Here is a 25,745-nt window from a genome sequence, read left to right as displayed (position 1 = left end):
TATTATGTCATTTACTGAAGGCAATGCACCCTGAATTACCAAGGGGAGATGTTATATATTTGCATTTATTGTCCTTTTAAAAGAATGCCAAGCATATTGATTGATTTCATCAAACCATATGATTTATTTTATTTTTCTTTAAAATTTGTTTAAAGTGTTGAGTTAGTGGCAGCCTCTAGGCACCATTTTTTTTTCAAACATTTGGGTAACTTCAAAAAGTCAATAAAAGAATAGAGATGGTCCTAGAAATTATCTAGAATTGATTTTTTAATAGTGAAGTAGTTAATGTGTTACAAAAATAAATGGTTGGCAGTTTACTCTGACTGCCCATCAGGTAAAATAAAAACCAGTGGATCTGGACAACGAGCAGACTTCAAGGTGTCGAGAGCTCGGCCCCATTATTCTTTTCTGGCCCTCTCCAGCATGAGGGGAAACCGGCAGACCACACTGGTCTGGCTTTTCCTGTTTCTGCTTCTTCCCAGAGATGCCACAGCTACTACAAAACCGTAAGCAATTCTTATTTCAGAAGATTCTATCGGGTCCTTCCTTCCTGCTGTGTTCTCTATTTCCTGGTTTCCTATGCAGTTATCTGTTGTCAGAAAACGTATAAGGACCAGTAAGTTGCTATGGCTCCTGGGGAAGATCTACCCCAGGTCTAGAGACCTCTGAGATATATGGGCCAGTAATCTTGTCAAACAGCACTAGATAAGAATATAGAATTCCTACCAAAAAATGTGGGGGCAGTGGTTCTCAACTTTCCTAATGCTTCCAGCTTTTAATCCAGTTCCTCATGTTGTGGTGACCCCAACCATAAAATTATTTTTATTGCTACTTCACAACTGTAATTTTGCTAGATATCAATTGTAATGTAAATATCTGATATGTATGGATATCTGATATGTGACCCTTGTGAAAGAACCATTCAACCCCTCAGAGGGGTTAAGACCCACAGGTTGAGAACCACTGGTTTATCCATTCACAAGTACCATGTCATGTCCTGGTGTTGAGAAGTAACTCAGTGTCTCCGTTTCCCTAAAGTCAGGTGCACCCAAGAAAAATGGATGAGAGACTGTGTGAGTCTCTTCATTGAATCCTTCAGAAAACAGTTAGGGGCTGCTAGTAGATTTTAGCGAACATGTCAACAAAACTCAGACCCTTCCTGAAATAGCTCACAATACGAAAAAAGAAATATGACGCACAAGACAGAGAGAGAGAGAGAGAGAGAGAGAGAGAGAGAGGGAGGGAGGGAGGGAGGGAGGGAGGAAGGGAGGGAGGGAGGGAGGGAGGGAGGGAGGGAGGGAGAGAAGAAAGTCCCCAAATAGAAAAGAGCCATCGCAGAGGTCTCAGAAAATACCCACAAAGAAAGTCTTAGACTTCATAGGACCTGATATAGGAAAAGAATCTTTGTCAAGTTTGGCAAGTTCTTTTAAAAGTAATAGGTTTTACGAAGAAATAAAAATTTACAGGACAGACGGATACTCAGGAGGTGAGAAGCAATGTAAAACATACGACCTGGGTGCCTGACAGGAGAGGCTTGTTCTCCTCTGGGCAGTGTCTGGTGATGTCTGCAGATTAGCCTAGCTTGGCTTGGTTTACACCACCAGACAGAGAGAGGAAGAAAGGAGCTGAGGTTGCTTCTTAAACAAGGTTGAAAAGCAATTCCGCTTCTCCCCACATGTTGCATGCCAGTTTCTAGTGTTTCCTGGGTGAGAGATTTTTGGTGGTCGTATGGAACCTGAGGCCACATGCAGTTGGGTTTCTAAGGCTTCCAGTGATAAACCACTGATTAGTTCGTGGTTTGGAAATTTAGAATTTCTAACCAAAAAATATAATAGCCGTTGCATCAGATGGTTATGTGCGTGTGTGCCTGTGTCAGGAGAGACCTGGCACAAACATCTACCCACCCCAGATAGGGGACCAACAATAGCCCTAAATAGTTCAGCTTGGCCAAAAAATGCGTTTATTGGGATTACCTACAGGAGTATGGGTCAGGGATCGCTTACAGGAGCATGGAAGTTTCAAAGACAACTATGTAACAAAGTCTCACCTCTGTCTGGGTAATGATTCATGAAAGCCACACCCCTGGAGCTCTCTGCCTCATTTGCAGATAGTTCTGCTGGTAGGAGAGTCTCCTCCAGGCAGCGCGGCTGGTCCAGGAGTCTCTTAGAGACAACCCAGTCTCCTCTCTCCTCTCCAGCGGTTGTTTGTGGCTTCTGTTGCCCTGGAGAGACGCTAGCCTTAGCTTTCCAGAACTCTCCAGATCTGCTTCTCGGGTCTCATCTACCTCCTCCCCCCAGGGAGGAATGTTTCAATTTGGAGGAAATTGCTACACAGCAATAACTCGAATTGATTGTCCAAAGTTTCTAGCATTCTGTGTGTGGGTGAACATTTCCCGAACACCAGAGAACCATATCAGTATTTTATCTAGGGTTTTATGGTGATTTTTGGGGAATCCAATCTGGATGCACCCTATGTCTGATGGCAATATGAAATACACTAGAAAAGAAACAGTCATGACATCTTTTTAATCCTTTACCGTTGACCCTCTTCTCCACAGACAGTATGTGGTGCTGGTCCCATCACAGCTTTATGCAGGATTTCCTGAAAAGGCCTGCGTCAATCTCCTCCACCTGAACGAAACCGTGACACTCAACATAATTCTGGAGTACGAAAAGCAGATCACAAACCTCCTCACAGGCCTGGCGGTGGAGAAGGACTCCTTCTACTGCCGCCCTTTCACGGTCAGTGTCCTTCCTGGACGTGTGGGACTGCTAGAGAAAGAGCAATTGAGTTGAACTTTATGCTCTCATCCATCAAATATATATGTCTTAAGGAAAAACGAGTACAAAGTAAACAAATTTTCTTTTTATGATAATTACAAACAGATCTAATGAAGTGCTTGAATGGTTACCATAGCTATAGAAAAGATTCAATTTTACCTTAAAATGAACTTCTGAGGTAAATACTATTTATACTTTTATAGCTATAAATGTTATTGTTCTTCTTTAAGATTTATTTTTACTTTGTGAGTCTCTATGTATATGCACATGAATGCAGGTAACCACTAGGACAGAAGAGGGCACCCCCGAGCTAGAGCTGTGGACAGTGAGGGGCCTCCTGACATGGATATGGGACCCTAATTCCTCTGCAAGAACAGTGTGTCTCTTAACTGCTGAGACATCTCTCTAGCCCTTGAATATAGATTCTTAAAAGCCAAGTTTCTCATGTAAGACAGATGACTGATGCTGACCTTGGAAGGTGGAATATGATAACTATTTTTTATTAATTTATTTTTTATATTCCAATCCCAGTTATCCCTCTCTCATCTCCTCCCACTCAGCCCCTACTATGATAGCTATTTTTAAGACCAAGACTTTGCTGTGAAAATGTAAAGACACCATCTCATTCACTGTCCTGACTGCACTGTTCTGCATGGTCCATTGTTTTCTCCCTTAGTCAAGGAAGAGGATTTTTAACATCACGTAACACGTTCATAGTAGTCTATGGATGTCACAGGAGACTGAGTTCTTCACATTCCCGGGCCAGTTGTCAAGAGTTCACAAGACCCCTGCAAGAGCTGAGCACACTCTTCACATTTGTCTTGCAGATCTCCAGTTTGCCCTCATCTTCAGCATTCATTACCGTGGAGATAAAGGGGCCAACCCAGAACTTCACAAAGAGGAAGCTGATAGAGATAACAAAAGCCGAGAATCTAGTCTTTGTCCAGACAGACAAACCCATATACAAACCAGGACAACCAGGTATGAGGAACTAACTGAGCAAAGACAGCGGCAGGACTGTGGGTGGGTGGTACTCTTTATTCTAAGCTGCAGCCATGGAGCCTCTGGCCCTGGGTTCTCAAGAGGCGTGGGCGGGGCGGGGTGGGTGTCTCACAGAGAAATTCTCTGTTTCAGTGAAATTCCGTGTTGTCTCTATGGACATCAGTTTTCACCCGTTGAATGAAACGGTGAGTCTCCTTTTGGTGGGTGAATTCAAATCAGGTCAATAAGCAAGCATTTAAGCCCTGATTCATTAAAAAAAAAAAAACCTGAAATGTTGAAAGAGATACCTAAATCCACAGTAGATTGCCTGAAAGTATCCATGCCAAAAGCATATGCAGTGGTAGCATCCAGGCAGTTCACCAACTGCATTCTTAAAGTAGGTAAAGCGCTCAAAATCAAGCTGGGCTGGTGATGCATGCTTCTAATCACAGAACACAGCAAGCTGAGGTGAAGGACCACAAGGCCTTGGCCTGCCTGGACCACACAGTAGGATGCTGTCTGAAAAATAACAACAAGATTTGAAAATGTCCTCTTAGAAGATTCTAGCCACTTCCAGAAGTGTTTTTGGTTTCTCTCAAGCAAATATCACTTGCAAAATCATAATACACTTATTGTTCAGATCCAGATAGATTTCCTCAAATGTGTGGCAGCCTTAAAAGGAAAACTGTGACTTCTTAAGAGACTTACATCCCACACTCAGGAGGCAGAGGCAGGTGGATCTTTGCAAGTTCGAGGTCAGCCTGGTCTACAGAGTGAGTTCCAGGACAACCAGGGCTACACAGAGAAAACCTGTCTGGAAAAACAGAGAGAGAGAAAGAGAGACAGAGACAGAGACAGACAGAAAGACAGACAGACAGATTTATGTCCCAATCTAAACATGTGAAAAGCTACAGATCAAACGGGGACCTCTCCTAGTTCAGACAAGAGAAACACGATAGGCTTTTCCACCAGATGTCACCATTGCCTCTGACATCCATGAATACGTGGGCAGCATAATTGGACTTGATGGGTGAAAACAAAAAAGAAGACATGAAGTTGGATGAGAAAAGAAAGGGGTGTGGATCTGGAAGAAGCGTGGGAGGGGTGAATATGGCCAAAGCTCATTGCACAAAATTCTCAAAGAACGGATTAAAAAGAAAAATGGTATGGAACAAGGAAATAAATTATGGTATGAAAAAGAAAGCAGGAAGTTCAGTACGATTTTTAAACTGTGGTTTTCGATGATGATCTCTTTGTAAATTCCACCACACACTCATGCTGTTTTTTTTTTTTTCTTTTCAGTTCCCTGTCGTTTATATTGAGGTAAGTAACACACTGCACATCTAAGTTTAGAGGGCAGCCTACTAGTCACACTGGACTTCTTTTCTCCTTTTAGATGCCACCTCAACTAAACAAATACTATTTTTTTTTGCCTACCTCAAGTTCTTTGGGAAAGTAAGAGTTAAATGAAGGATCATAGTTCTTTAGGATGGTGTGCTTTCATAACTCTTCATATATTTCTGGCCAAAATAAACATGCATGCCAAAAGTTTAGTATGACACACATATGCAGGGTCTCCCTTCTAACCTGCTTGCATTCTAATATCAGACAAGACTGATGTATCTGGTATGGTACTGCATTAGGATTCATAGGATTCACAGCTGGTGACCTCACTCTGTTACTCAGTCTGGAATTCTTTTTAAAAGTGGGTTAATAACTTTAGCACTAATTCATCAACCACTTATTAAGCTCCCAGTGTTATTATTACCTGAAAACTGACCTCTAATCAATTGTAATCAGTTGTTTATGCAACCCATAATATCTTTCTGTAGAATCCCAAGAGGAACCGCATTTTTCAATGGCAAAATGTCGATCTACCAACAGGACTACGCCAGCTCTCTTTCCCACTGTCAGTCGAGCCCGCTCTAGGTACCTACAAGGTTATAGTGCAGAAGGACTCCGGGGAGAAAATAGAGCACCACTTTGAGGTGGACGAATATGGTAAGAATCCTCCAAGTGTTTGACAGGTTTATGATGTTGGAATGTACTAAGTTCCTTTTGTGTGTGTATGTGAGTTGTATGCATGTGTGTGCATGTCAAGGGTGGTATGTTCTCACACTGTGTGTGCATATGACAATGGCAGAAGTCAATATCGGAAAACCAATCAAGAAACATGACTCTCAAACCCCCCCCAGAGCTGCTATGATAATCACATGTGGTAACACCTTTCTCAACTGTGGGAGCGCTGGAAAAGAAAGGGCCCAACAGGAGGATGTGGCAAATCGTAGAACATGACTAACAAGTTCTGAAGTGGGCATGGGTTAGTCAGAGCACGAGGGAGTTGGGAACGAGGAGGGGGAGTGCATTGTCAGCTGCCAGAGTGGAGGATTCACGGGAACCAGTGCAAGGGTCTGCAGAAAGCTGTGACCCCTGATATTTATTTCGCTATTCAGTAGGTCAGGTGTCTGGTAGTGGGACGGGGATGTCTGTCAGAATAGCTAGCGCTTGATAAAAATGAGAAAGACAGAGAGACAGAGACAGAGACAGAGAGAGATCATATTGAACCCACTGGTCTTCTGCTTCTACATCTGATAGTACTGGTCTTCAGACCCAGGGACATTTCACCCACCTTTGAAATCTTACACGAAATCAGAGGAGTCTGGGCAATGCAGTCCCGATTTCACCGAGTTAGTGCGGTATAACTGCTCACAGTGGTGAATGACAATGCTCTTTCCCAGTATTGACACTGGTGCTCCTTCCATGTGATTCTATGTCATAGATTCCTCTAACAAAATCCATCGGTAATGTTCATGAGGTTTCCTACCCACTCTCACCTCCTTTTTTCTTCTGTTTGAAACAGTTTTACCCAAATTTGAGGTGCAAGTAAAAATGCCCAAGACTATTGCTTTCCTGGACGAGGAATTTGCTGTGTCTGCCTGTGGCTTGTGAGTTACATTTTCTTCATCTTATTTTGATATCCATATTCCATTTGAAACTGTGTGTTTTAAATAATATTTAGTGATGCCTTACTTATCGGCACATACAAGCATTAGCAGAGGTATACAGGAAGAAAGCTATGGGCATGAGGTTAGCACTCATCAATCACACAGCTGGGCTAAGGGGAGATTTTCAGATATTGTTCTACATCCACTGTATGGGAGGAGCTTAATTAGAATTGGAATCCCTGGCCTCACCTACATGAATTCTAATTACAAATCTAAGGCAAGAGTCAAGAATCCTCCATCACAACATGGGTCACAGGTCATTCTAACATGGCAAACTAATTCCAGCCTTGCGTGGTACCCTCCCATCATCTGCAGCAGAAACAAATTGAGTCATCGTGACATTACTGATAATTGTGTTTTTATTTTGTAGCCACTGCTTTCCCAAATAGTAAGTCTACTCACTTACTATTTTAAAATACTCAGGAGTAGACTTTATGTATCCTTCTCTCTTTTAACCTAAAATAATTCTGATAGCAGAGACAGTCATTGTTAAGATATTTTGTGGGTATACGCCATATACATGGGCAGGTGCCAAGAAGGCCAGAGATATCCGTTCCACTGAAGCACTGAATGGAGTTGCAGGCAGTTGTGAGCCATCCCACATGGGTGCCTGAAACAGAACTCAGGTCTTCTGGAAGAGCAAGAAGCACTCTTTTTTATGTGTAGGGGGTTTTGCCCACAGGTATGTCTATGTACATGCATGCCTGAGCATGCAAAGGATAGAAAGGGCATCAGACTCCTGGGAACTGAAACTATAGACAGTTCTAGACCACCAGGTGGATGTTGGAAATAAAATCTGGGTCCTCAAGAAGAGCAACAAGTGCTCTCAACTGCTGAGCCATCTCTCCAGTGCACAGGACAGTCTTAATACCAAAACCTCAATTGAACCCCAGACTGATGACTAAGAGGTCAACAGGGGACTGATCAAGACTCCATGAATGTAGTGTCAGTGAGGAGGCCTCAGAAATCTCTGGGGCTTTGGGTAGTAGACTAGTGTTCACCATGGCATGCAAATCAACTTTGGGAGCCCATTCCACATGGAGGGATGCTCTCTCAGCCTGAACACATGGGGAAGGGCCTAGGTCCTGCCCTGGATGAAATGACAGATCCTGGAGATCCCCCCAAGGAGGGCCTTACCCTCCCTGGGGAATGATGTGGGGATGGGATGGGGGTGGGGGGTGGGGGTGAGGCTGGTGGAGGGAAAAGGGGGGAGCCGGGATTGACATTTGAAGCATGCATGTTTCTAATTTAAATTTAAAACATACATTAAAAAAAAGAAAGGAGAGAAAAGGCTAGGTGTGGTGGCCTTTAATCCTAGAACTCAGGAGACAGAGGCAGGCAGATCTCTAAGTTTACACCAGCCTGGTCTACAGTAAGTTCCAAGCCAGCCAGGATACATAATGAGACCCTGTCTCAAAAGAAGGAGGAGGAGGAGGAGGAGGAGGAGGAGGAGAAGGAAGAGGAAGAAGAGAAGGAAGAAGAGGAAGAGAGAGAGAGAGAGAGAGAGAGAGAGAGAGAGAGAGAGAGAGAGAGAGAGAGAGAGAGAGGAGTTGGGAAAAATATTAAATCAGTATCTTTCCATTTAGAGGCATTTTCAAATGGTTCACTGACCCTTTTGTCTTAGAATTAATTATAGGCACATTTTCATCACTACATAGATGTCAGGATGCAGCCTGCTATCACAAGCTGTTCTAGAGTGCAGATGCCAGGGACATAAAACAGTTCCCTTAGATGAAACAATGGACCAATGAATGGGTCAAGTGAAGAGACACCTGGATCCTTCATACTCAATGGCATTGGAATGATCATTTTATTGTTGTAGATACACATATGGAAAGCCCGTCCCAGGTCTGGTGACAATTAGCGTGTGCAGGAAATATTCACGATACCGCTCCATCTGCCATGGCCAAAATTCACAAAGTATCTGTCAAGAATTCAGCCATCAGGTATGTAGAAACCACTCCCTCGCTCTTAATTTCTCATGAGCTACAATGCTAAATGGAGCACAATAGGGGATACATTTGAAATGTCATCAAGCAAAATATTGTGGTAGGAGGAAGAAATGTGAGAATGGCTGGTTGTGTTAGGAGCCCAGATGAGGATGGAGATTATCAATCTATGATTGCATGCATGACTGGCCAATTCTGTGATTTTTTTTTCTTGCCAACAGTAATCAACATACCAAGTTCTAAAAGAATAAAGAAGTGTTCAAAGCTGGCTTTTGCCACAGAATAGGTCAGGTATTAAAAATTGGGATGGTGGGAGGACCCAGTGGCATGTCATTTCCAAATGACAAAGGGGAAATAATGAAAAGTGAATGGGCATCTGGACTACAGCGGGAAGACTTAGAAAATAGCAATTAGAGAACCTATTACGTCACAGGGGAGGTTTAACAAGAACAACTAAGGAAAACAACTGAGAACAGAGTATGTTGCATTGAAAACATTTATATTAGTAGCCTCGGAGACCAGCTTTCAAGGCTACTCCCACGGTTTGTTACCATGGCAACACAAAGTTTCAAGGTTTCTGGTGGATGACTGTGACCAGAGACTGGGGGCACAGTGCCCAGTGAGACAAGCTGTGAGACATTGGTCTTTTATCAGCCAGACTTGGCAAGCAAAGAATTGGCATGATTTTTTAGGTTGTTTTGTGTTAAAAAAAAAAACATTGGTTAGTGGTTAGACATCTACAACTTTTAATCTGTAAAGTTTTTAAGTTATGATCCATTAACAGAAACATTCATTCTAATTTGAACTTGCTCTGTGGTAAAAAAAAAATGAGATAATTGTGTGTTGTTTAAGTAAAAGGAACAAAGTAGGCTTTTAAGTGTCTTACATTCCTTGTGGCACAATAGATCTAATTATGAAGCATATCCTAGTATATTATGTATATAGCAAAATTATACACTTAATGAGAAGTCATCTTTCTGATTGTCCATGAATATATGTGCCCATAAGATTGAGATGCAATCATGAGATTACACATGCATATCATATGAGATTACACACTGTAGTGCAGGCATTGAGGAGACACCGTAGCTGCTTTTGCACATAAGAAAATTACAGACAGGAACAACAGTTTTCAGGGTCGGTGGTCTCACAGGTCTTGTCCGGATGGGATTCTCCTCCATCAGAGAAACATTCCTCTGGTGGGTTGACATCTGAAAACTAGTTGTCACCTACGCAGCTCCCACGGCCTCTGACACATTTATAAGTAGTTGAGTGTGGAGGTTCACACCTGTAATCCTAACAATTGGAAATCAAAGGCCAGAACAGGAGTTCAAGGTAGTCTTTGGCTACATAATGAGGTCTAAGCCAGTGATGGCTGAAAGAGAAGCTGTCTCCTAAAAACTGATGGGCCTGGAGAGATGGCTGGCTTGGATCTCATTATATAACCAAGGATGGCCTTGAACTCCCGCTCTTGCTTTTGCTTTCCAATTATATAGCAAGCCTGGAATTTACTATGTAATCCAAGCTGACCTCAAATTCACATTTTCCTGCCTCAACTTGCCAAATGCTGGGATTATAAACATTTGTCAAGATGCATACCTATGATATAATTAAATTTGTTATGCAATGAATATTTGAATATACATAGGTGCAAGTTGGAAACAAACCTTTATTGAAACCAAAGCTACAACAGTTAGTTCAGAAATCTGACCACTATAAGGATTTGTCTAGTTGGTGGATGTGCATCCTCCCAATGACTCAGACATCAGCCATATAACTTAGACAATACAGTCATAACCAGGCAGTGGTGGCACAAACATTTAATCCCAGCCCTCGGGAGGCAGAGGCAGGCAGATCTCTGTGAATTCAAGATCAGCCTGGTCTACAAGAGCTAGTGCCAGGACTGTCCAAAAAAGAAAAAAAATACAGTCATGAATACATGTAGAGTCGATGTAGTAACAGCAAATGCTGGCAAATACACAGAGAAAAGTAAACCTTTGTCTAGTGGAAATGTAAGCTACTCCAGCCACTAAAGAACTTAGAATGGAGGTTCAAAAAATAAAAATAAAAATCAATCTATTGTATAACCAGCTACACATGGGTATTGACCTGAAGGACTCATCACATCAACACATCACAGAGATGCTTGCACACCCAGTTATCACACCATTGTTCACAGTAGCTATGTTATAAACCAGCTGAGGTGCCTGTCAGTGGAAGAAAGAATAGAGAAAATGTGGTGTGATCTGCACAGCGACATTTTTCCAGCCATAAACAAGAGCCAACTTATGCAATTTCTCAGGAAAATGGACACAACTGGAGATAATCATGTTAAGAGAGTTAAGTCAACCTCTGAAAAACCGACTGACTGAGGCAAACAAGGGAAGTAAAGACAGGGAGTAGAGAGGGGACAGAGGGGAGAATGTGTTCAAAGTAAGTCATATACTCGCATAAAAATGTTCTGATAAAACCCATTACCATGTATAGTGAATATCAACCAATATATTTAAATATATTATACAAAAACAGCACACATCCCATAGTCAGTGTTGAGCTAGAGGTGGTTATGGAAGCCTCTTAGAAAATGTTGTGCCTGACTTGAGTTTTGAGAAGCAGGGACTGTTGGCCAAGGGAAGAATGGAGAGAAAGAATATTATCATTTGAGAAGCAACATATGCAAAGATTTATAATTACAAAAGTGATGCCACACTTGGAATTCTAGGATAATTGATGTACTAGAAAGAGGGTCCATTTTTAGAAGAGAGGGTAGACAAAGGGTGGCTATAAACAACCCAGAGATTTAACAAAGAAACCATTCATCCTTGGGGTTGGGAAAGGATACACATCAAATTGTTGTGGGATGTTAGTGTTTAAGATACGTTGCATTTGTTTATGCTGTGGAATATTTGTTTAATAATGCAAAGATGTATTGTCTTCTTTTATGTCGCATTTGTTTAACTCTGAAACTGTGTTACTTTGCCTGCCTAAAACATCTGATTGGTCTAATAAAAAGCTGAACGGCCATTGCAAGGCAGGGGAAAGGATAGGCAGGGCTGGTGAGTAGAGAGAAGGTGGTGAAATCTAGGGAAGAGAGAAGTGAGAAAATGAAGAGAGGAGGACACCAGAAGCCAGCCACACAGCCACATATCCAGTCACAGAATAAGCAGGAAAGAAAGATATATAGAATAAAGAAAGGTAAAAAACCTAGAGACAAAACACAGGAAAAGAGAAACAGGATAATTTAAGTTAAATTAGAAAAGCTGGCTAGAAACAAGTCAAACTAAGTCCAGGTATTCATAGGTAAGAATAAGTCTCCATGTATTTATTTGGGAACTGTGTGGTGGGCCCCCAAAGACTAAAAAAGCCAGCTACATCGAATAGGTATCTGAATACGTAAAATGTTTTCTCAAACTTATGACTGCCGTTTCGATTGCAAATCAAAGAACTAGGGAACTCTCCCCCCTTCTCTTCAGGCAGATGACAAAGGATGTTTCAGTCAAGTTGTAAAAACCAAGGTATTTCAGCCACGACAAAAAGGCCTTGACATGAAAATACAAGTGGAAGCCAAAGTCAAAGAGGAGGGAACAGGTCTGTACTGTTTTTAATAAATGTCTATTGAGAGGGAATTTACCAGTCTTCCATTCTATTTGGAATACTGTATAGCATCCAAATATTATGAAAATGACAGGTCACTGATCTCAAGAAGCTAAATGTTTAAGAAGAGAATGGGTGTGTGTGTGTGTGTAACTGTGGTCAAATTTCCATAAGGAATGTGGAGGGTGAGTGATGTTTTGCAAGACGAGTGATCGGCAGGGGAAAGCACACAAGCACACTCATTCTCAGAATGGCGGAAACAGAGTTACACAACAGGAAGCTCACATGTGGTTCTGAAGAGCATGGCTAACTTCAGATATATTTAATAATGGTCTGAGTAAACTGATTTTTAAAAAAAAGTTAACAGAGAAATAAAAACATATTGGACATGATACATCATAAAACTATTCAACGATTACTATGACATCCTGTAATATTGGAGGAGCATCAAGGTACAGGTAGAAGGTGAGTTTGGGATACACAAAACTGACTTCACTTTTTTTTTCAGGACTGGAACTATCTGGTTATGGGTCATGTGAAATAACAAATACCTTAAGCAAACTAACATTTACTAAAGTGGATTCACATTACAGGCCTGGACTACCTTTCTTTGGACAGGTAAAGTATTTTCCATTTTCCCCCATAATGGTACTTAGAGGCATGGTGGTACATACACATGTGTATACATCCTTACCTGAATGTAGGCACACATGTATGTGGGTATGTGTGTGCTTGTCACATGCATGTAGGGAGGCTCGAGGTTGACATCGGGAGTCTTCCTCGGGAGTTCTGCACCTTATTCTCTGAGGCACGGTCTCTCACTTGAACACACAGCTTGAGAGCTCTGGCTCGTCTAGCTAGCCAACTTGCCTCAGATATCCCCGTTGCAACACTCCAAGCTCCGGAATCATAGGCAGGCTGTCCTATCCTCTCAGCATTTGTGCATTGCTGGAAATCTGAACCCTCATGCACACACAAGAAGCATTTCATCTACTGAGGCATCTCCACAAACCCAGGTATAAGATTTTTAAGAAAAAATTTCATTGCAAAAATACATTACAACAATTATTGAGAAAAAGAAACCATAAACAATTTCACATTTATCAAGGATAGTGAAATGTTAGGGGGAAAAGGCAATTTTTAAATCATCAACTTCCTTACACAACTCTGTAACATAATTTTTAATGTAGTTTGGCTATGTTCTCTTTGATTTCCTCTTTATAAAGAAAGCTTTTCTAATGCAGTTTCCCACAGAAATGGTTTTTATAAAGTAATTGTTAGTCAGCTTTTCTTTACTATAACAAGATACCTGAGACCATTAACTTATATAGGTAAAACGTTTATTTGGCCCAGAATCTTGGAAGTCTCATGACTTGTGTCTTATGACTTTGTCTGTGGTGACATCATACATTACAGTGCAGGCATAAAGGACAAATTCTCCCTCTCATGACAAAAAAGAAGGAGTGAGAGCCAAGATTACAGTCTCCTTTGACAACATACTTCCAATGACCCAAGGACTTCAAACCCTAACCCTCCTACCAATAGCACCACACTGGGATCCAAGCCTTTGGGAGACATTTAATAGCCAAGAGATATCAACAATCTTTCATCTAGGTGATGAAATTGTTAATTACTGAAAAATTTTAAAGAATTCTTTTTCAATGCTAAAGCACTGTTTGTAATAGCAATGTTGGTAAGTTTTAGGACACATAATACAATTGAGCAAACCGCTCATTTCTTTTTAATATAATACAGCTAAGGTTTCAGGCATTTTTCAAGTTTGCTTTCGTAACAAATAATCTTTGGACTAAGTTTAAGAACAACTTTCTCATTTATATCTGAGTTTGACTTTAATGCTTTCTTCATTCATTTTAATATTTCATATCAAGTTGGAAAAGACACTGATAAGTATGTTGGGGTTTGGCAAGGCCATCACAGGTGTTGTTAATTTTTAAAAATCAACAGGGAAAAAAAGATGGCAGGAGATTGAAAGATGCCATGCTACAGATTTCCAGCAGATGGATTTTTTTACTAGGGGAAAAGGATTGTAAAAAAGGGAAAGGGGGAGGAGGAGACTGGTCTCCAGGGACAGGAGCAGTGGGAGAGAGGAAAGAGCAGCGGGGGGGCGGGGGGACGGACATCTGTAAGCACCCACATCAGACAGCTTACAACTATCCAGTTCCAGGGGGATATGACACCTCTGACCTCTGGGGACTTGCATTTTATATGTGTATACCACCACCACCACCACCATCACCACTAACACACACACACACACACACACACACACACACACTTAAAATAATAAAAATGAATAAATCTTAAAAAAAAACTAACTAGCACAAATCCTGTCATTAAGAAAAAAAGGCATAAGTATGACGGATAGGTTCATTAACTAGATATAATCATTCTACATTACATGAAGTTATCAAAATATCACATTGTACTCTAAAACTGTACATTATTGTTGTTCAATTAAAAATAATAAAATAAAGGGCTGGTGAGATGTCTCAGTGGCTAAGCACACTAGCTGCACTTTCAGATGACCCAGGTTCAATTCCCAGCACCCACGTGGCAGCTCACAACCACCTGGAACTCAGGGGACCTGATGCCCTCTTCTGAGTTCTGAGGGCACCAGGCACACACACAGCACACAGACATCCATGCAGACCAAACACCTATACACATAAAATAAAATCAATTAAAATAAGAATAAACCATCAACTTTAAAAGTCATAAGGAATTTAAAAAGAAATATCACAATTTAAAACTCAGAAAATGTCTCATTTGCAAATGCAAAGATCTTCAGTAAAGGAGAGGGACAGAGCATGTAACAGATGTAAACAGAACAGCCTGGAAAGACGCTGTGGCTAGCTGGCATTTGTAACCAGCTGTCACTTTCCTATTCCTAGGTTCGTCTTGTTGATGAGACGGATCAGCCAATGCCCAACAAAAATGTATCTGTCCGTGTGGATGTAGCTCAGTACCAGTCCACTTTTACTACTGATGAGCATGGCTTGGTCAACATTGTCCTTGACACTTCCAACTTCACCTCATCATTCATGGGTGTCATGGTAAGTGGAAATGGGAATGTGAGGCTGAAACACACCTTAGGTCATGGGACTACACAACTTAGCGGTGTGTGAGAGGTGCATGATCTCTAGGGACAAAAGAAAATGTGACAGGAAATAATACAAACTGAGCAGTGTGGAAACTTTTATCACTAATGGCAGAAGGTTCTGTCAGGGACACTTAACAGCATGGTCTGCCTTCGGGAACACTAGAATGATCATCCTTGTATTGCCTCGAAGTTTTTAGTATTTTCATAGTTCTATTACCAGTTAGATTGTCCCTGATTCCTTTAGCATAATACAATTTTTCTTTGTGCTTGAGCATTCAAATAATCAGTAGCTACCTGCACAAGACCTGTACACAACTGGGCCTATTAACACTTCATAATGGACGGAGGGGTGGGCCTCATAAGGCCCCACCCAGCCAGAGGAGCTGGCTACTAAAAGTTGAAGGGGGACGGGACTCATATTCCTCAGTGAGGTGGTCATTTGTACACTGCCCTCACTCAGTCAAATAACTCTCAAGTGGGTCAAACACACAAAAAGGCACAGAAATAGAAGATAGGCTTAGAAAGAATAGACTGAGTGGGGTGGTTAGTGGGGTAAGAAAGAATAACAAGCAGGAGGACTTAATCAAAAAATACAGGTGCGAAGATATAAAAGAATGGATAAGTAAAGCAAAATAATTGCTCTGACTTGTAAATAATGAAATAAACCTATACAGAAAAAAGTATACATGAGCCTTGCAAGCATAATGAGCACATTTTCCTTCCTTTTCTTTTCGTCTTCCTTTTATTTCTTCTTTCTTCACTGTCTCTCTCTCTCTCTGTGTCTCTCTGTGTCTCTCTGTGTCTGTGTCTCTCTGTCTCTGTCTCTGTCTCTGTCTCTCTCTCTCTCTCTCTCTCTCTCTCTCTGTCTGTCTCAGGAGAGGGTTTCAAGACAGCCCTGGTCATCCTGGTACTCACTCTGTAGACCAGACTGGCCTCAAGCTCACAGAGATGCACCTGCTCTGCCTCCTGAGTACTGGGATTGAAGTGTGTGCCACCACCACCAGGCAAATGCTTAAATAATCTTAATAGGGAGGTGGGTAAGCAGTTATCAACTGAAGAAAAGATAGATAGATAGATAGATAGATAGATAGATAGATAGATAACAAATATGCTATTGTTTTCTCACTAGGTCACCTACAAGGATAACAATGTCTGCTATGATAACTGGTGGCTTGATGAATTTCACACACAAGCACATCATTCTGCAACTCGGATCTTTTCCCCAAGCAAGAGTTACGTTCATCTTGAACTTGTTCTTGGTACTTTGTCCTGTGAGCAAACTCAGGAGATTCGGGTGCACTACATTGTGAACAAAGATACCCTGAGGGATGAAAAAGACTTAACCTTTTACTATCTGGTAAGAATGAGAGCCACGGCAACAAATTCTAATCATTCAGACTCCAAATTTACTAGATACCTCTCAGAGTAACAGGTTTTATAGGACATCAGTGTTAATATTGGAGTTTTTGTTTTTTACACTGGAAGATAAACTGTGCCCTATGAAATTATTCATGCTTTAGTTCATCATTTGTCCTGTTCACCATTGAAATATTGACTCTAAATAATACTTCTTTATTTCTACAAAAAAACTAACAAATTTACAATAGTTACCATTTCTGTTTCATCTCTTCATAGTCCTGAGACCTTGGATAATTTATTAGACTTCATACTCAAAAAACAAGTATCAGTTATCTCACCTGAACACTGGAAATAATAGTCCATGCATTTATTAAACAAATTGAACTGTTCAGATTACCTAATTTCCAAGTCAGGCACACAGAGAATGAGTTTTGTTTATTTTAAAATAAGATTAACAGCAAAGGATATTTATATTTTACACCTGCCTCCACTGTATACTTCACATATAATAGTGCTAAAAATATGCACCTATATACTTTTCACACATTCATAGGAATAGTAAATACTGAACAAAACACAAAACTATGTACTTGTTATTTAATACACATATGTACATATAGGAAAATGGTAGGAGGGAAATATAGTGATAAAAATAACTTTTGAGTTACAGTAACATGATAGTTAACTATATATTGTAAGTAAACTAAAGATAGGCAGGCAGACCTTACAATGATAATGGATTGATTTCCTTCTGTCTTCAGACCAAAGCAAGGGGAAGCATCTTCAACTCAGGAAGTCACGTGTTGTCACTTGAACAAGGAAACAGTAAGCATCTTCCCCCCTTTTTTTATACCCTCTCATCTTGCCAAACCCTCAACAACTGAGCAAGCTGGAGCCTCTCTCACATAACAGGAAGTCAGGAAGTGCAGGGCGGCCCTCAGTTACCCAGTGAGATTACAGGAAGTGCAGGGCAGCCCTCAGTTACCCAGTGAGATTACAGGAAGTGCATGGCGACTCTCAGTTATCCAGTGAGGAACTTTACTTCATGTGTCAGATACCTATTGCTGCCCTGTAGGATACCACAGATTTCCAGGCATATAACATATTTCTGTTCAGAAGTCTCACCGGGCTAAAGTCATGGTATTGTCAGGACTGTTTTAGATATGCTAGAAAAGACCCAATGTCCTTGCCTCTGCCACGCCTTGATTGGTAATCCCTTCCTTTACCTCAAAAGCCAGGAGCACTCCATCTTCAAATCTCACCTGCCTTTGATAACCTCCTTTTTATAACTATCCTCATAACGACCCTGATTCCTCCTGGATAATTCAAACCAATTTTCACCTCTCAAGGTCCTCGTTTAACATCTACAGAGGCTTTATCACCACATAAAATAACACACTCAAAGGTTTCTAGGATCTGATATCCTAGGGTAAAATTCTGTTTATCACAATCATCCCAAGAACTACGCATGCATCCAACAAGTCAAATTCAGGCTCTCCATCAACAAATGCCTCAATCCATCACAGCCATGATGTAAGCCCCAAATCTCACATGTCATACTCAGCAAAACAGTCCCAAATTGTATCATCTCAAATCTTCTAAATTAAGCGTAAATACAATCCATGCCAAGGAGAACAGTCGTCTTTCTGGAGCAGCGTTTCTCAACCTGTGGGTCACGACCCCTTTGGGGGCCATATATCAGCTGTCCCTCATATCAGGTATTTATATTACAATTCATAACAATAGCAAAATTACAGTTATGATATAGCTATGAAATAATGTTATAACTGGGGGTCACCACATGAGGGACTGTATGAAAAGGTCGCAACATCAGGAAAGTTAAGAACTGCTGGTCTGCAGAGATATGAAATCCACCTAGACAAACATCCCCAGATTCTAACACAGCCACCAGTCCTCCTTGGTTGGTGTCTCTGTCCTCTCAATTGACTCTTGACTTGCAACCACCCTTTCTTTCCCGCTAAGCACGGAGCGTGCCTGCTGCTGCTTTTGTGTCCCATACTTAGAGGGATCAAACGCTCTCCCTTCTGTTCCTTTTATGACAGTGTCACTTTTAGGATAAATTCCTCAGGAATCATGTCACCCTCCTGTATGCCACAACAATATAATACACATCCTAGACAAAGGATATCATGCATCCTCCTAGACAAAGGATATTACATATCCTCCTAGGCAAAAGGTTTCTCCATAGACTTTTCCTGAATAATTCCACCTCTCATTTTGGCTTTGGCTGAGACAAATGGGGACTCTGTGAATCAAACAAATAACCTCTTCAAAGGGACTTTGAAGAAAGAGCTTTTGTGACTGAACAATGGTGGCATTTTCACTTTCCCATGATGTTAGTAAGAGGGTGTCCATCATGTGGTTTCTCTCTAGAGTCCAATTTCCAGAAATTGTTCTGTGCTACTTAGAAGCTGAATAATGTAAGAGTTTCCAAAAACTTATTTTCCTTATCAAATCCTGCTGGCTTTATGGTGAACAACTCTGTTATCACTTGTTACCACAGCAGGAAGGAGCCAGGTTGGACATCGGTGTTTCTGTCTAAATACCTTTATGTTTGCTTTCCACATAACTTCAGGACACAGTTCTGCTGGAATTTCTGCCATTGTACATCAAGAATCCCCCTCCTCCAATAGCCTTCACTGGCAGTAGTTTTTTTAATTCTTCATCATTATAATCATCAATAGTTATTGGTCAAGCAAATTAATGGGTTTTACAGTGTTGTCCCCAAGCATGTATGGATGATACTTTGGCCTCCATTCTCTTACCCATCCTCCTCTCCCCTTCCCCTTCCTGGACTCTTCTTACAGTTTTGAGTCATATTTCCTCATATAAGAGAAACAAACCACACAAAACTAATCTCTTAATGTGGTTTGATTTGTTTAACATAATGTCCTCCAGTTCCACCCACTTTCCTGGATGATAACGTAGTTTCATTGTTTCTTGTGGCTGAATAATATTCCATTGTCTAGACGTGCCATGCTTTCTTACCCGTTCATCTATTGATGGATGCTTGAGTCGACTCCATAGATTGGTGGTAGTGAACAGAGCCACAGTAAGTGTGGGTATATAGGTGTCTCTTCTGAATGCTGATATCATGATAAACAGAGAAGAGTGGCACAGCTAGTTCCTATGATTATTCTGCTTTTGTTTATGGAGGATCCCCCGTGTTGTTCACCACAGTGACTGCACTGTCTTACATTCCAACCAACTGTATTCTCCTAGATTATCTTTGCTAACATTTGAGCTGTGTACATCTTCTTTTTTGCCATTTTGGCTGCAATGAAGTGGAATCTCAGTGTACTGCATCTCCCGTACCAAGTAGGCTGTGTCTTCACTTCTGAACACAGCATGCTTCCACAGGTGTCCACCTCTGGAAGCAGCTGAATTTCAGTTGCTGTGATTTTTCCCGTGCTGGGGTAGTGGCTGACTGATGGCTGCCTCCAGCCACCATCTTGGATCTCCAAACACCTGGCACTACTTTTAATCTCTGTGTTTTTCCTAACCATCTGTTTATACCATGTTAAGTCTCCACTAAGACGTCTGCTAGACCATGACTCTCTCCCTGCATACTTCCTAGAGTACTGTCAGCATCAGAATTCTGCCAGTCTAATAAAGATGCACCATCCCCTATTCTAAAGCCAGGCTCACCATGGGGTTTTCTTAGGTCTACAGCATCCCTCAATTCTCTGCAGTCTTACTATAGTTGTAATATCTGTTTTTGAAATAAACGTAAAGGACTGGAGAGATGCCTGAGTGTCTAAGAGCACTGGCTGCTCTTCCAGGACCCAGATTCAATTCCCCGTGCCCACATGGTGGCTCATAACCATCTGTAACACCAGCTCAAATGGATCCGATAGCCTCTTCTGGCATTTGTGGGCACCACACGCATATGCGGCACAGATACGCGTGAGGCAAAACACTCACACACACAAAACAAAATATAAATGACTTCAGAAATAGAGCCATAGAAGAAGTGGGTTTTCCCACTTCCCTGGGGGACAGGATTGAAGCAGTAGCTATAAAAATGCCACTTGCTCAGCATGCATATGAGAGCCTTTAGAAATAGAGCCATAGAGGAAGTGGATTTTCCCACTTTCCTGGAGGACAGGATTAAAGCAGTAGCTATAAAAACGTCACTTGCTCAGCATGCATCTGTCAAAACCACTCCACACAAGGTGGCAAAGGGCAAGCCCTTCTTGGGTGACCCAAATACGAATTCTTAAATATTCTAAGAGCTGTTCTGACATAAAATTGAGAATGCACTCCTAATCCATAACCTCGAATCTTCTTCATTCTCCAGCAAAAGGGGCATTTTCCTTTCAACTTCAAATGGAGCCAGGCATGGCTCCTGAGGCACACCTGCTCATTTACGCCATTTTACCTGACGGAGAAGTTGTCGCCGACACTCAGAAACTCGAAATCGAAAACTGTTTTGCCAATAAGGTGGGTGGTTATGTCTAAGCCTGATCCTTTTATTCTGTCCTTTATATAATTGTGGGCAATAAATAAGTAATGCCTATTTTAAATTTTTTGAGACAGGGTCTCTTAATGTAGCCCCAGATGTCTAGGAACTTACTATGTAAACCAGGTTGACCTTGAACTCACAGAGATCCACCTGTCTCTGCCTTCCAAGTGTTGTGATTAAAGTCATGCACACCATACCTGGCTTAATATCCATTTTAACACCACCACACAGGGCTCTTTCAACTTTCCCCCCAAGTATCTCTCAAGTTAGTGAGAGGAGCCACGCCTTAACAGTCTAGTGGCACCGCCCAAAGCAGGTGACCACAGGCAGAATTTTTTAATTTAAAAGACTCATGTGGATTTCAAAATCTATTCTACAACAAACTTTAAAATATGTCTATTATTGTTATTTTATTTTATTTTATGCTTGTGGGTGTCTTGCTCAGGTGTATGTCTGTGCACCTTGAGTATACTTATTACCTGTGAAGGCCAGAGAAGGCCACAGGATCTCCTGAAACTAAAGTTACAGGTAGCTGTGAGCAGTTTTGTGGGTGCTGGCAAGGAAACCCAGTGCTCTTAACTGTTAAGCCATCTCTCCAGGTCCTGTGTCAAACTTTAAAATTATTTTGAAATATTTTGTTACCAATTTTCCATTGAAAATGCTGTTTCACCAAGCTGTGTCAGTCTCGTCCCATTGACCCCAGGCACAACTCGGTTCCATTTACCGCAGAAGAGTGCGGTGCTTCAAGTTTAAACTGAGCTCCTCAATACAGACAGGAAAGTATACAGATTTTTAACAGTTTAATAAGAATTAAATACAAAAAATTGACTTGTCAGTGAGACCTTTTATTATTTTTAAAGATTATACAGCTGTAGTGTGAGTCCCACTAAGCTATACGTAAGTTTTACCAGAGCAGAATTGGCACTGGTTATCTGATTTTTTTTACTGTTCTGATAGATACTCTTTGAATTAGCAATCAGAAGGGCTCTGTCAACCTCAGCCACTTTTCTTTCAAAACCATAACTAGGAGGATAATGTCTATTTACAGCAAGGGGACATTTCTGCAGCAGTGACTGTATTCACATTACACACACACACACACACATGCATTACATGTGTGGTGATATAAGCAAAAGGCAGTGTGGAATGCTGTATAAGTCTTCGCTGCCATGTAAGGAACCCTGTAAAAGCTGGACACTGTGTCAGGAGCACGGTGTGGGTTCTATTTGGGTCTTCTGTGAGTTTCATATCAAGTAAGCTTCCTGCATCAGCCTACAGGGTCTTCCACTGTGGGTCACATGTGGTTGTGTGGGAATCCTGGGAGGGTTAAGCTTTTGGCTCACCCGGCTCTAGCAGTGGGCAGCATCTTTAGCTGGTGGGTCAGTCTTCTCTACACAGTCCAGACTTGAAACTATCTGACAGCATATAATTGACAGAAAAAGATTACTTTCTACTCAGAAGCAAATCTGAAAAAAAAAATGCATCTGCTTCTGCCAAGCATTGGAAACCTCTGTGTAACACCACAAAAACTCTCAAAAGAAGCTCAAGTCCATTCAAAGTTATATTCACTTCAAATCCAATGCCTTTTCACTCACCATAGCAAAGTTGACGGAAAGCACTGACAATCACACACAGGAAGACTCACGCAGCACTCACGAGAATGCTGGCTGCCACAAAAGTGCCAGTCTAGTGGAGTTACCAATTAAGGTCTGAAGGGACAGTGAGCAAAGAGAGGCCTTGAGAACGAGAAAGGACCTGGGATCAGACAGGGACATGTCTCTTCAAGCCAGTATATTTTTTTCAATCTTTTATTGGATGGAGAAAAACTGTATTTCTATTTAATGCCTTCCCTTTAAGACAGTTTGTACACATTAAATATGTATTAGTTTAAATTGTTTTTCTGGCAGCTAGCCCTGCAAATGTTTGCATATAGTGGAAAGATAAGTAAGAGAAGACAACACAAGTCAGGCACAGTGAATGCACGCCTCTGATCTCAGCATTTGGGGGCTTCAGCAGGAGCTGGGGTAGGTAGTGAGTTCAAAGCCGACCTGGGATAAGTGCAAGATCCTGTCTCGAATTCATTTAAAAATAAGTCAAGTGGGAAAAAAAGAGGAAAGCTGTCGTGTCACAGTTTTCGTCTTCCCCTGCCAGACCACATGAGATGATTTTCCTGGTGACCAAGGTGGAATGAAGGTGGCAGATGAGGTTTTCAGTTCAGATGTGATGGACCCTGTGTCTAACTGCATCCACACAAGTCCTTTCTCTAAGAAACACAAAGCAAAAGTGTCTAGGGTGTCTCATCATCAGGCTTTTGGACATTTTGCATCACACGACTCCATTATAATAAAAGTATAAGTAATTCTTTTCCTTTGAAACCTCACCCCACTTTTCTGACTACTAGTCTCAACAGATGTAACTATTCACGAGGGACGATGCTGATTATTGTGTCAGGTACAGCTTACTTCAAGCCATACATGAAGTTTCTCTTCTGGTTCCCCTAACAGTAAGCAGTTTCTCAGTTTCCCAACATGGCCATTTCTTGACAAATAATATTTTCCATTGACCATACTCTCAAATAACTAACTTGCTCGTTAGACATAGACATAAACTTATTCTAATGAACTTAACTTTTCTAAAACTAAAAAGATACTTGGAAGTCTCCATAGGCAGTGTTTTTATAACAGGTGATTTCGAGATATGCAGACGTTGGTCTCATGACAGCATGATTTCAAACTGCCCCCTTGTTGCAGTGAAATTCACTGATCTAAGTAAAGCAATTTCACTAAACATACTGACATTTGAGTTAGAAAACAAACAGGCTTTGGAGGAAAAATAAGGTAAGATAAGGCAAAAAACTAACACACTGGAATAAGACAAAACAGACAAGCAGGAGGAGAGGAAATTTAAAAAATATCTATATCAGTGAAAGAAATCAACGCTTCCCTCACCTTTCTATTAGCCAAAGCACAATCAAAACTCTAACAAAATTCTGCATAATTTCCCACTGTTCTGTTCTTCCACTAAGCCTTCCGATGCTTTTTCATTTTAATGAGCTTTTTAATTTCCCAACATACACCTTAAAATACATATTAGATATTTAATTTTGATCGCCCAGTAAACCCCAATGGCCATCAGTGCTGTCCTACTTTGGAATGTCGCATGACCATGACTGGAGGAGGTCAGGTGTTTCATCTCACCAACTCCTTATACAGACAGGGTCAGCCACCGAAGGTTTGAGTCTTCCTTCTCAGGAGTGTTTTCAAGACCATAATAGATTCTATTTCAGTGGGATCAACGTCAACTTTCCACCAGTTACAGGAAGAAAGAAAACCAAGCAAGCCCGAGCCATACCTCCAGGTCATTCTGTGGATGCTGAATGGAGAGTTCCTAGAAAAGTCCCTGTTGTGAACCTGCCCTAAGATGGGAAGTGAAAAACGCAGCATGGGCTGGAAGAGTCGAGGCTGTAATGTTCTTTTCTTTGTCTTTAAGATACAGCGATAATCATATGCTTTTTGCAGGTAAACTTGAGTTTCTCACCAGCGCAGAGCCTGCCAGCCTCTGATGCCCAGCTGAAGGTCACAGGCACGCCCCTGTCCCTCTGCGCCCTCCGTGCGGTAGACCAGAGCGTGCTGCTACTGAAGCCGGAAGCCGAGCTCTCCCCTCAGTCGGTGAGTCCCATTGCGGTCTTGGGAGAAGGATGACATAAGACCATTTCTGCAAACCATAACCACAAAGGATAAGATCCTCAGAGCGATAAGTGTGACGTAATTCCCTAACAGTCACTGAGCATTACAGAATCGTCTCGTTTTACTCGGGTATTTCTTAACAAGTGAATAATAATTTAGGATAGGTCTTATTACTTCATGGTATGAGTAACAAAACACAAATAGGATGTGTTAATTATAGAGATAGCATGCGACAATACGTTTTAGAGAATCTAGTTTCTTCTGGTCCACTTGCTAACCTGTCACAACTCAAGGACTATGTAAGATGCCAGGCTTCTCTGCTCTTCCTGGTATCAAGCACTTGCTGGTCTTAAGAGCAGACAAATACAGTTTCTTTTCACACATCTTTAAAAAGTCTTTGCATTTTCAAAGAAGCATCCCCGCCTACTGGCTTTGTGGTGTCTTTACCAGTTTTACAGGTACCCTCTGCTTCTTGCCTCCAGGTCCAGCACTACTGAGACCAGGTTCAGAAGTGATCCAATTGCCTACGGGTGTCCATTATCCATCCTCCCTCTACACCACTAACCTGAAAACTGCCAGCCTCTAGCTCTCATCTTCATAGTCTTCTACATTCAGATCAATTTTGGCAAATTTTCTTCATTTTTTTAAAGAGTCTGGTATAGCCCAGACTATCATTGAACTCATAAGACAACTAAGGATGACCTTGAGTTTTTTATCCTTAGGTCCCCATCTCCCAAGTGCTGGGATTACAGACCTGCACCAGCATGCCTAGTTTATGTAGTCC

General features: G+C 41.4%; 1 protein-coding gene and 1 long non-coding RNA gene across 3 annotated transcripts in view; one reads left to right on the top strand and one right to left on the bottom strand.

Moving 5' to 3' along the window:
- Positions 1-358: 358 nt before the first annotated feature.
- LOC101844701 (pregnancy zone protein) overlaps positions 359-25,745 on the top strand; it is a 42,436-nt gene continuing 17,049 nt past the window's right edge. The window contains exons 1-15 of the mRNA XM_013123625.3: positions 359-506; positions 2,558-2,741; positions 3,608-3,761; positions 3,915-3,967; positions 5,064-5,084; positions 5,594-5,762; positions 6,622-6,706; positions 8,589-8,712; positions 12,189-12,303; positions 12,818-12,927; positions 15,222-15,383; positions 16,560-16,787; positions 17,551-17,614; positions 21,111-21,253; positions 24,794-24,943. Coding sequence (XP_012979079.1) covers positions 424-506; positions 2,558-2,741; positions 3,608-3,761; positions 3,915-3,967; positions 5,064-5,084; positions 5,594-5,762; positions 6,622-6,706; positions 8,589-8,712; positions 12,189-12,303; positions 12,818-12,927; positions 15,222-15,383; positions 16,560-16,787; positions 17,551-17,614; positions 21,111-21,253; positions 24,794-24,943 — 1,845 coding nt within the window. The 5' untranslated portion in view covers positions 359-423. The remainder of the gene's footprint in view (positions 507-2,557; positions 2,742-3,607; positions 3,762-3,914; positions 3,968-5,063; positions 5,085-5,593; positions 5,763-6,621; positions 6,707-8,588; positions 8,713-12,188; positions 12,304-12,817; positions 12,928-15,221; positions 15,384-16,559; positions 16,788-17,550; positions 17,615-21,110; positions 21,254-24,793; positions 24,944-25,745) is intronic.
- The window catches only part of LOC106022317, a 63,946-nt gene continuing 60,300 nt past the window's right edge, over positions 22,100-25,745 (bottom strand). Inside the window, exons 7-8 of one of the 2 annotated variants that reach the window (XR_005873904.1) lie at positions 24,813-24,989; positions 22,100-23,538 (exon numbers count right to left, since the gene is read on the bottom strand). This is a non-coding gene — a long non-coding RNA (uncharacterized LOC106022317). Of the gene's footprint in view, positions 24,990-25,745 lie in introns of both variants that reach the window. The other variant, XR_005873901.1, reaches the window with a different exon arrangement.

Source organism: Mesocricetus auratus, unplaced genomic scaffold (assembly GCF_017639785.1).
Source record: "Mesocricetus auratus isolate SY011 unplaced genomic scaffold, BCM_Maur_2.0 Super-Scaffold_100676, whole genome shotgun sequence".
NCBI classification, from domain to species: Eukaryota; Metazoa; Chordata; class Mammalia; order Rodentia; family Cricetidae; genus Mesocricetus; species Mesocricetus auratus.
The sequence above is the reverse complement of the archived record's forward strand: the minus strand, read 5'-3'. Positions and strand labels throughout refer to the sequence as shown.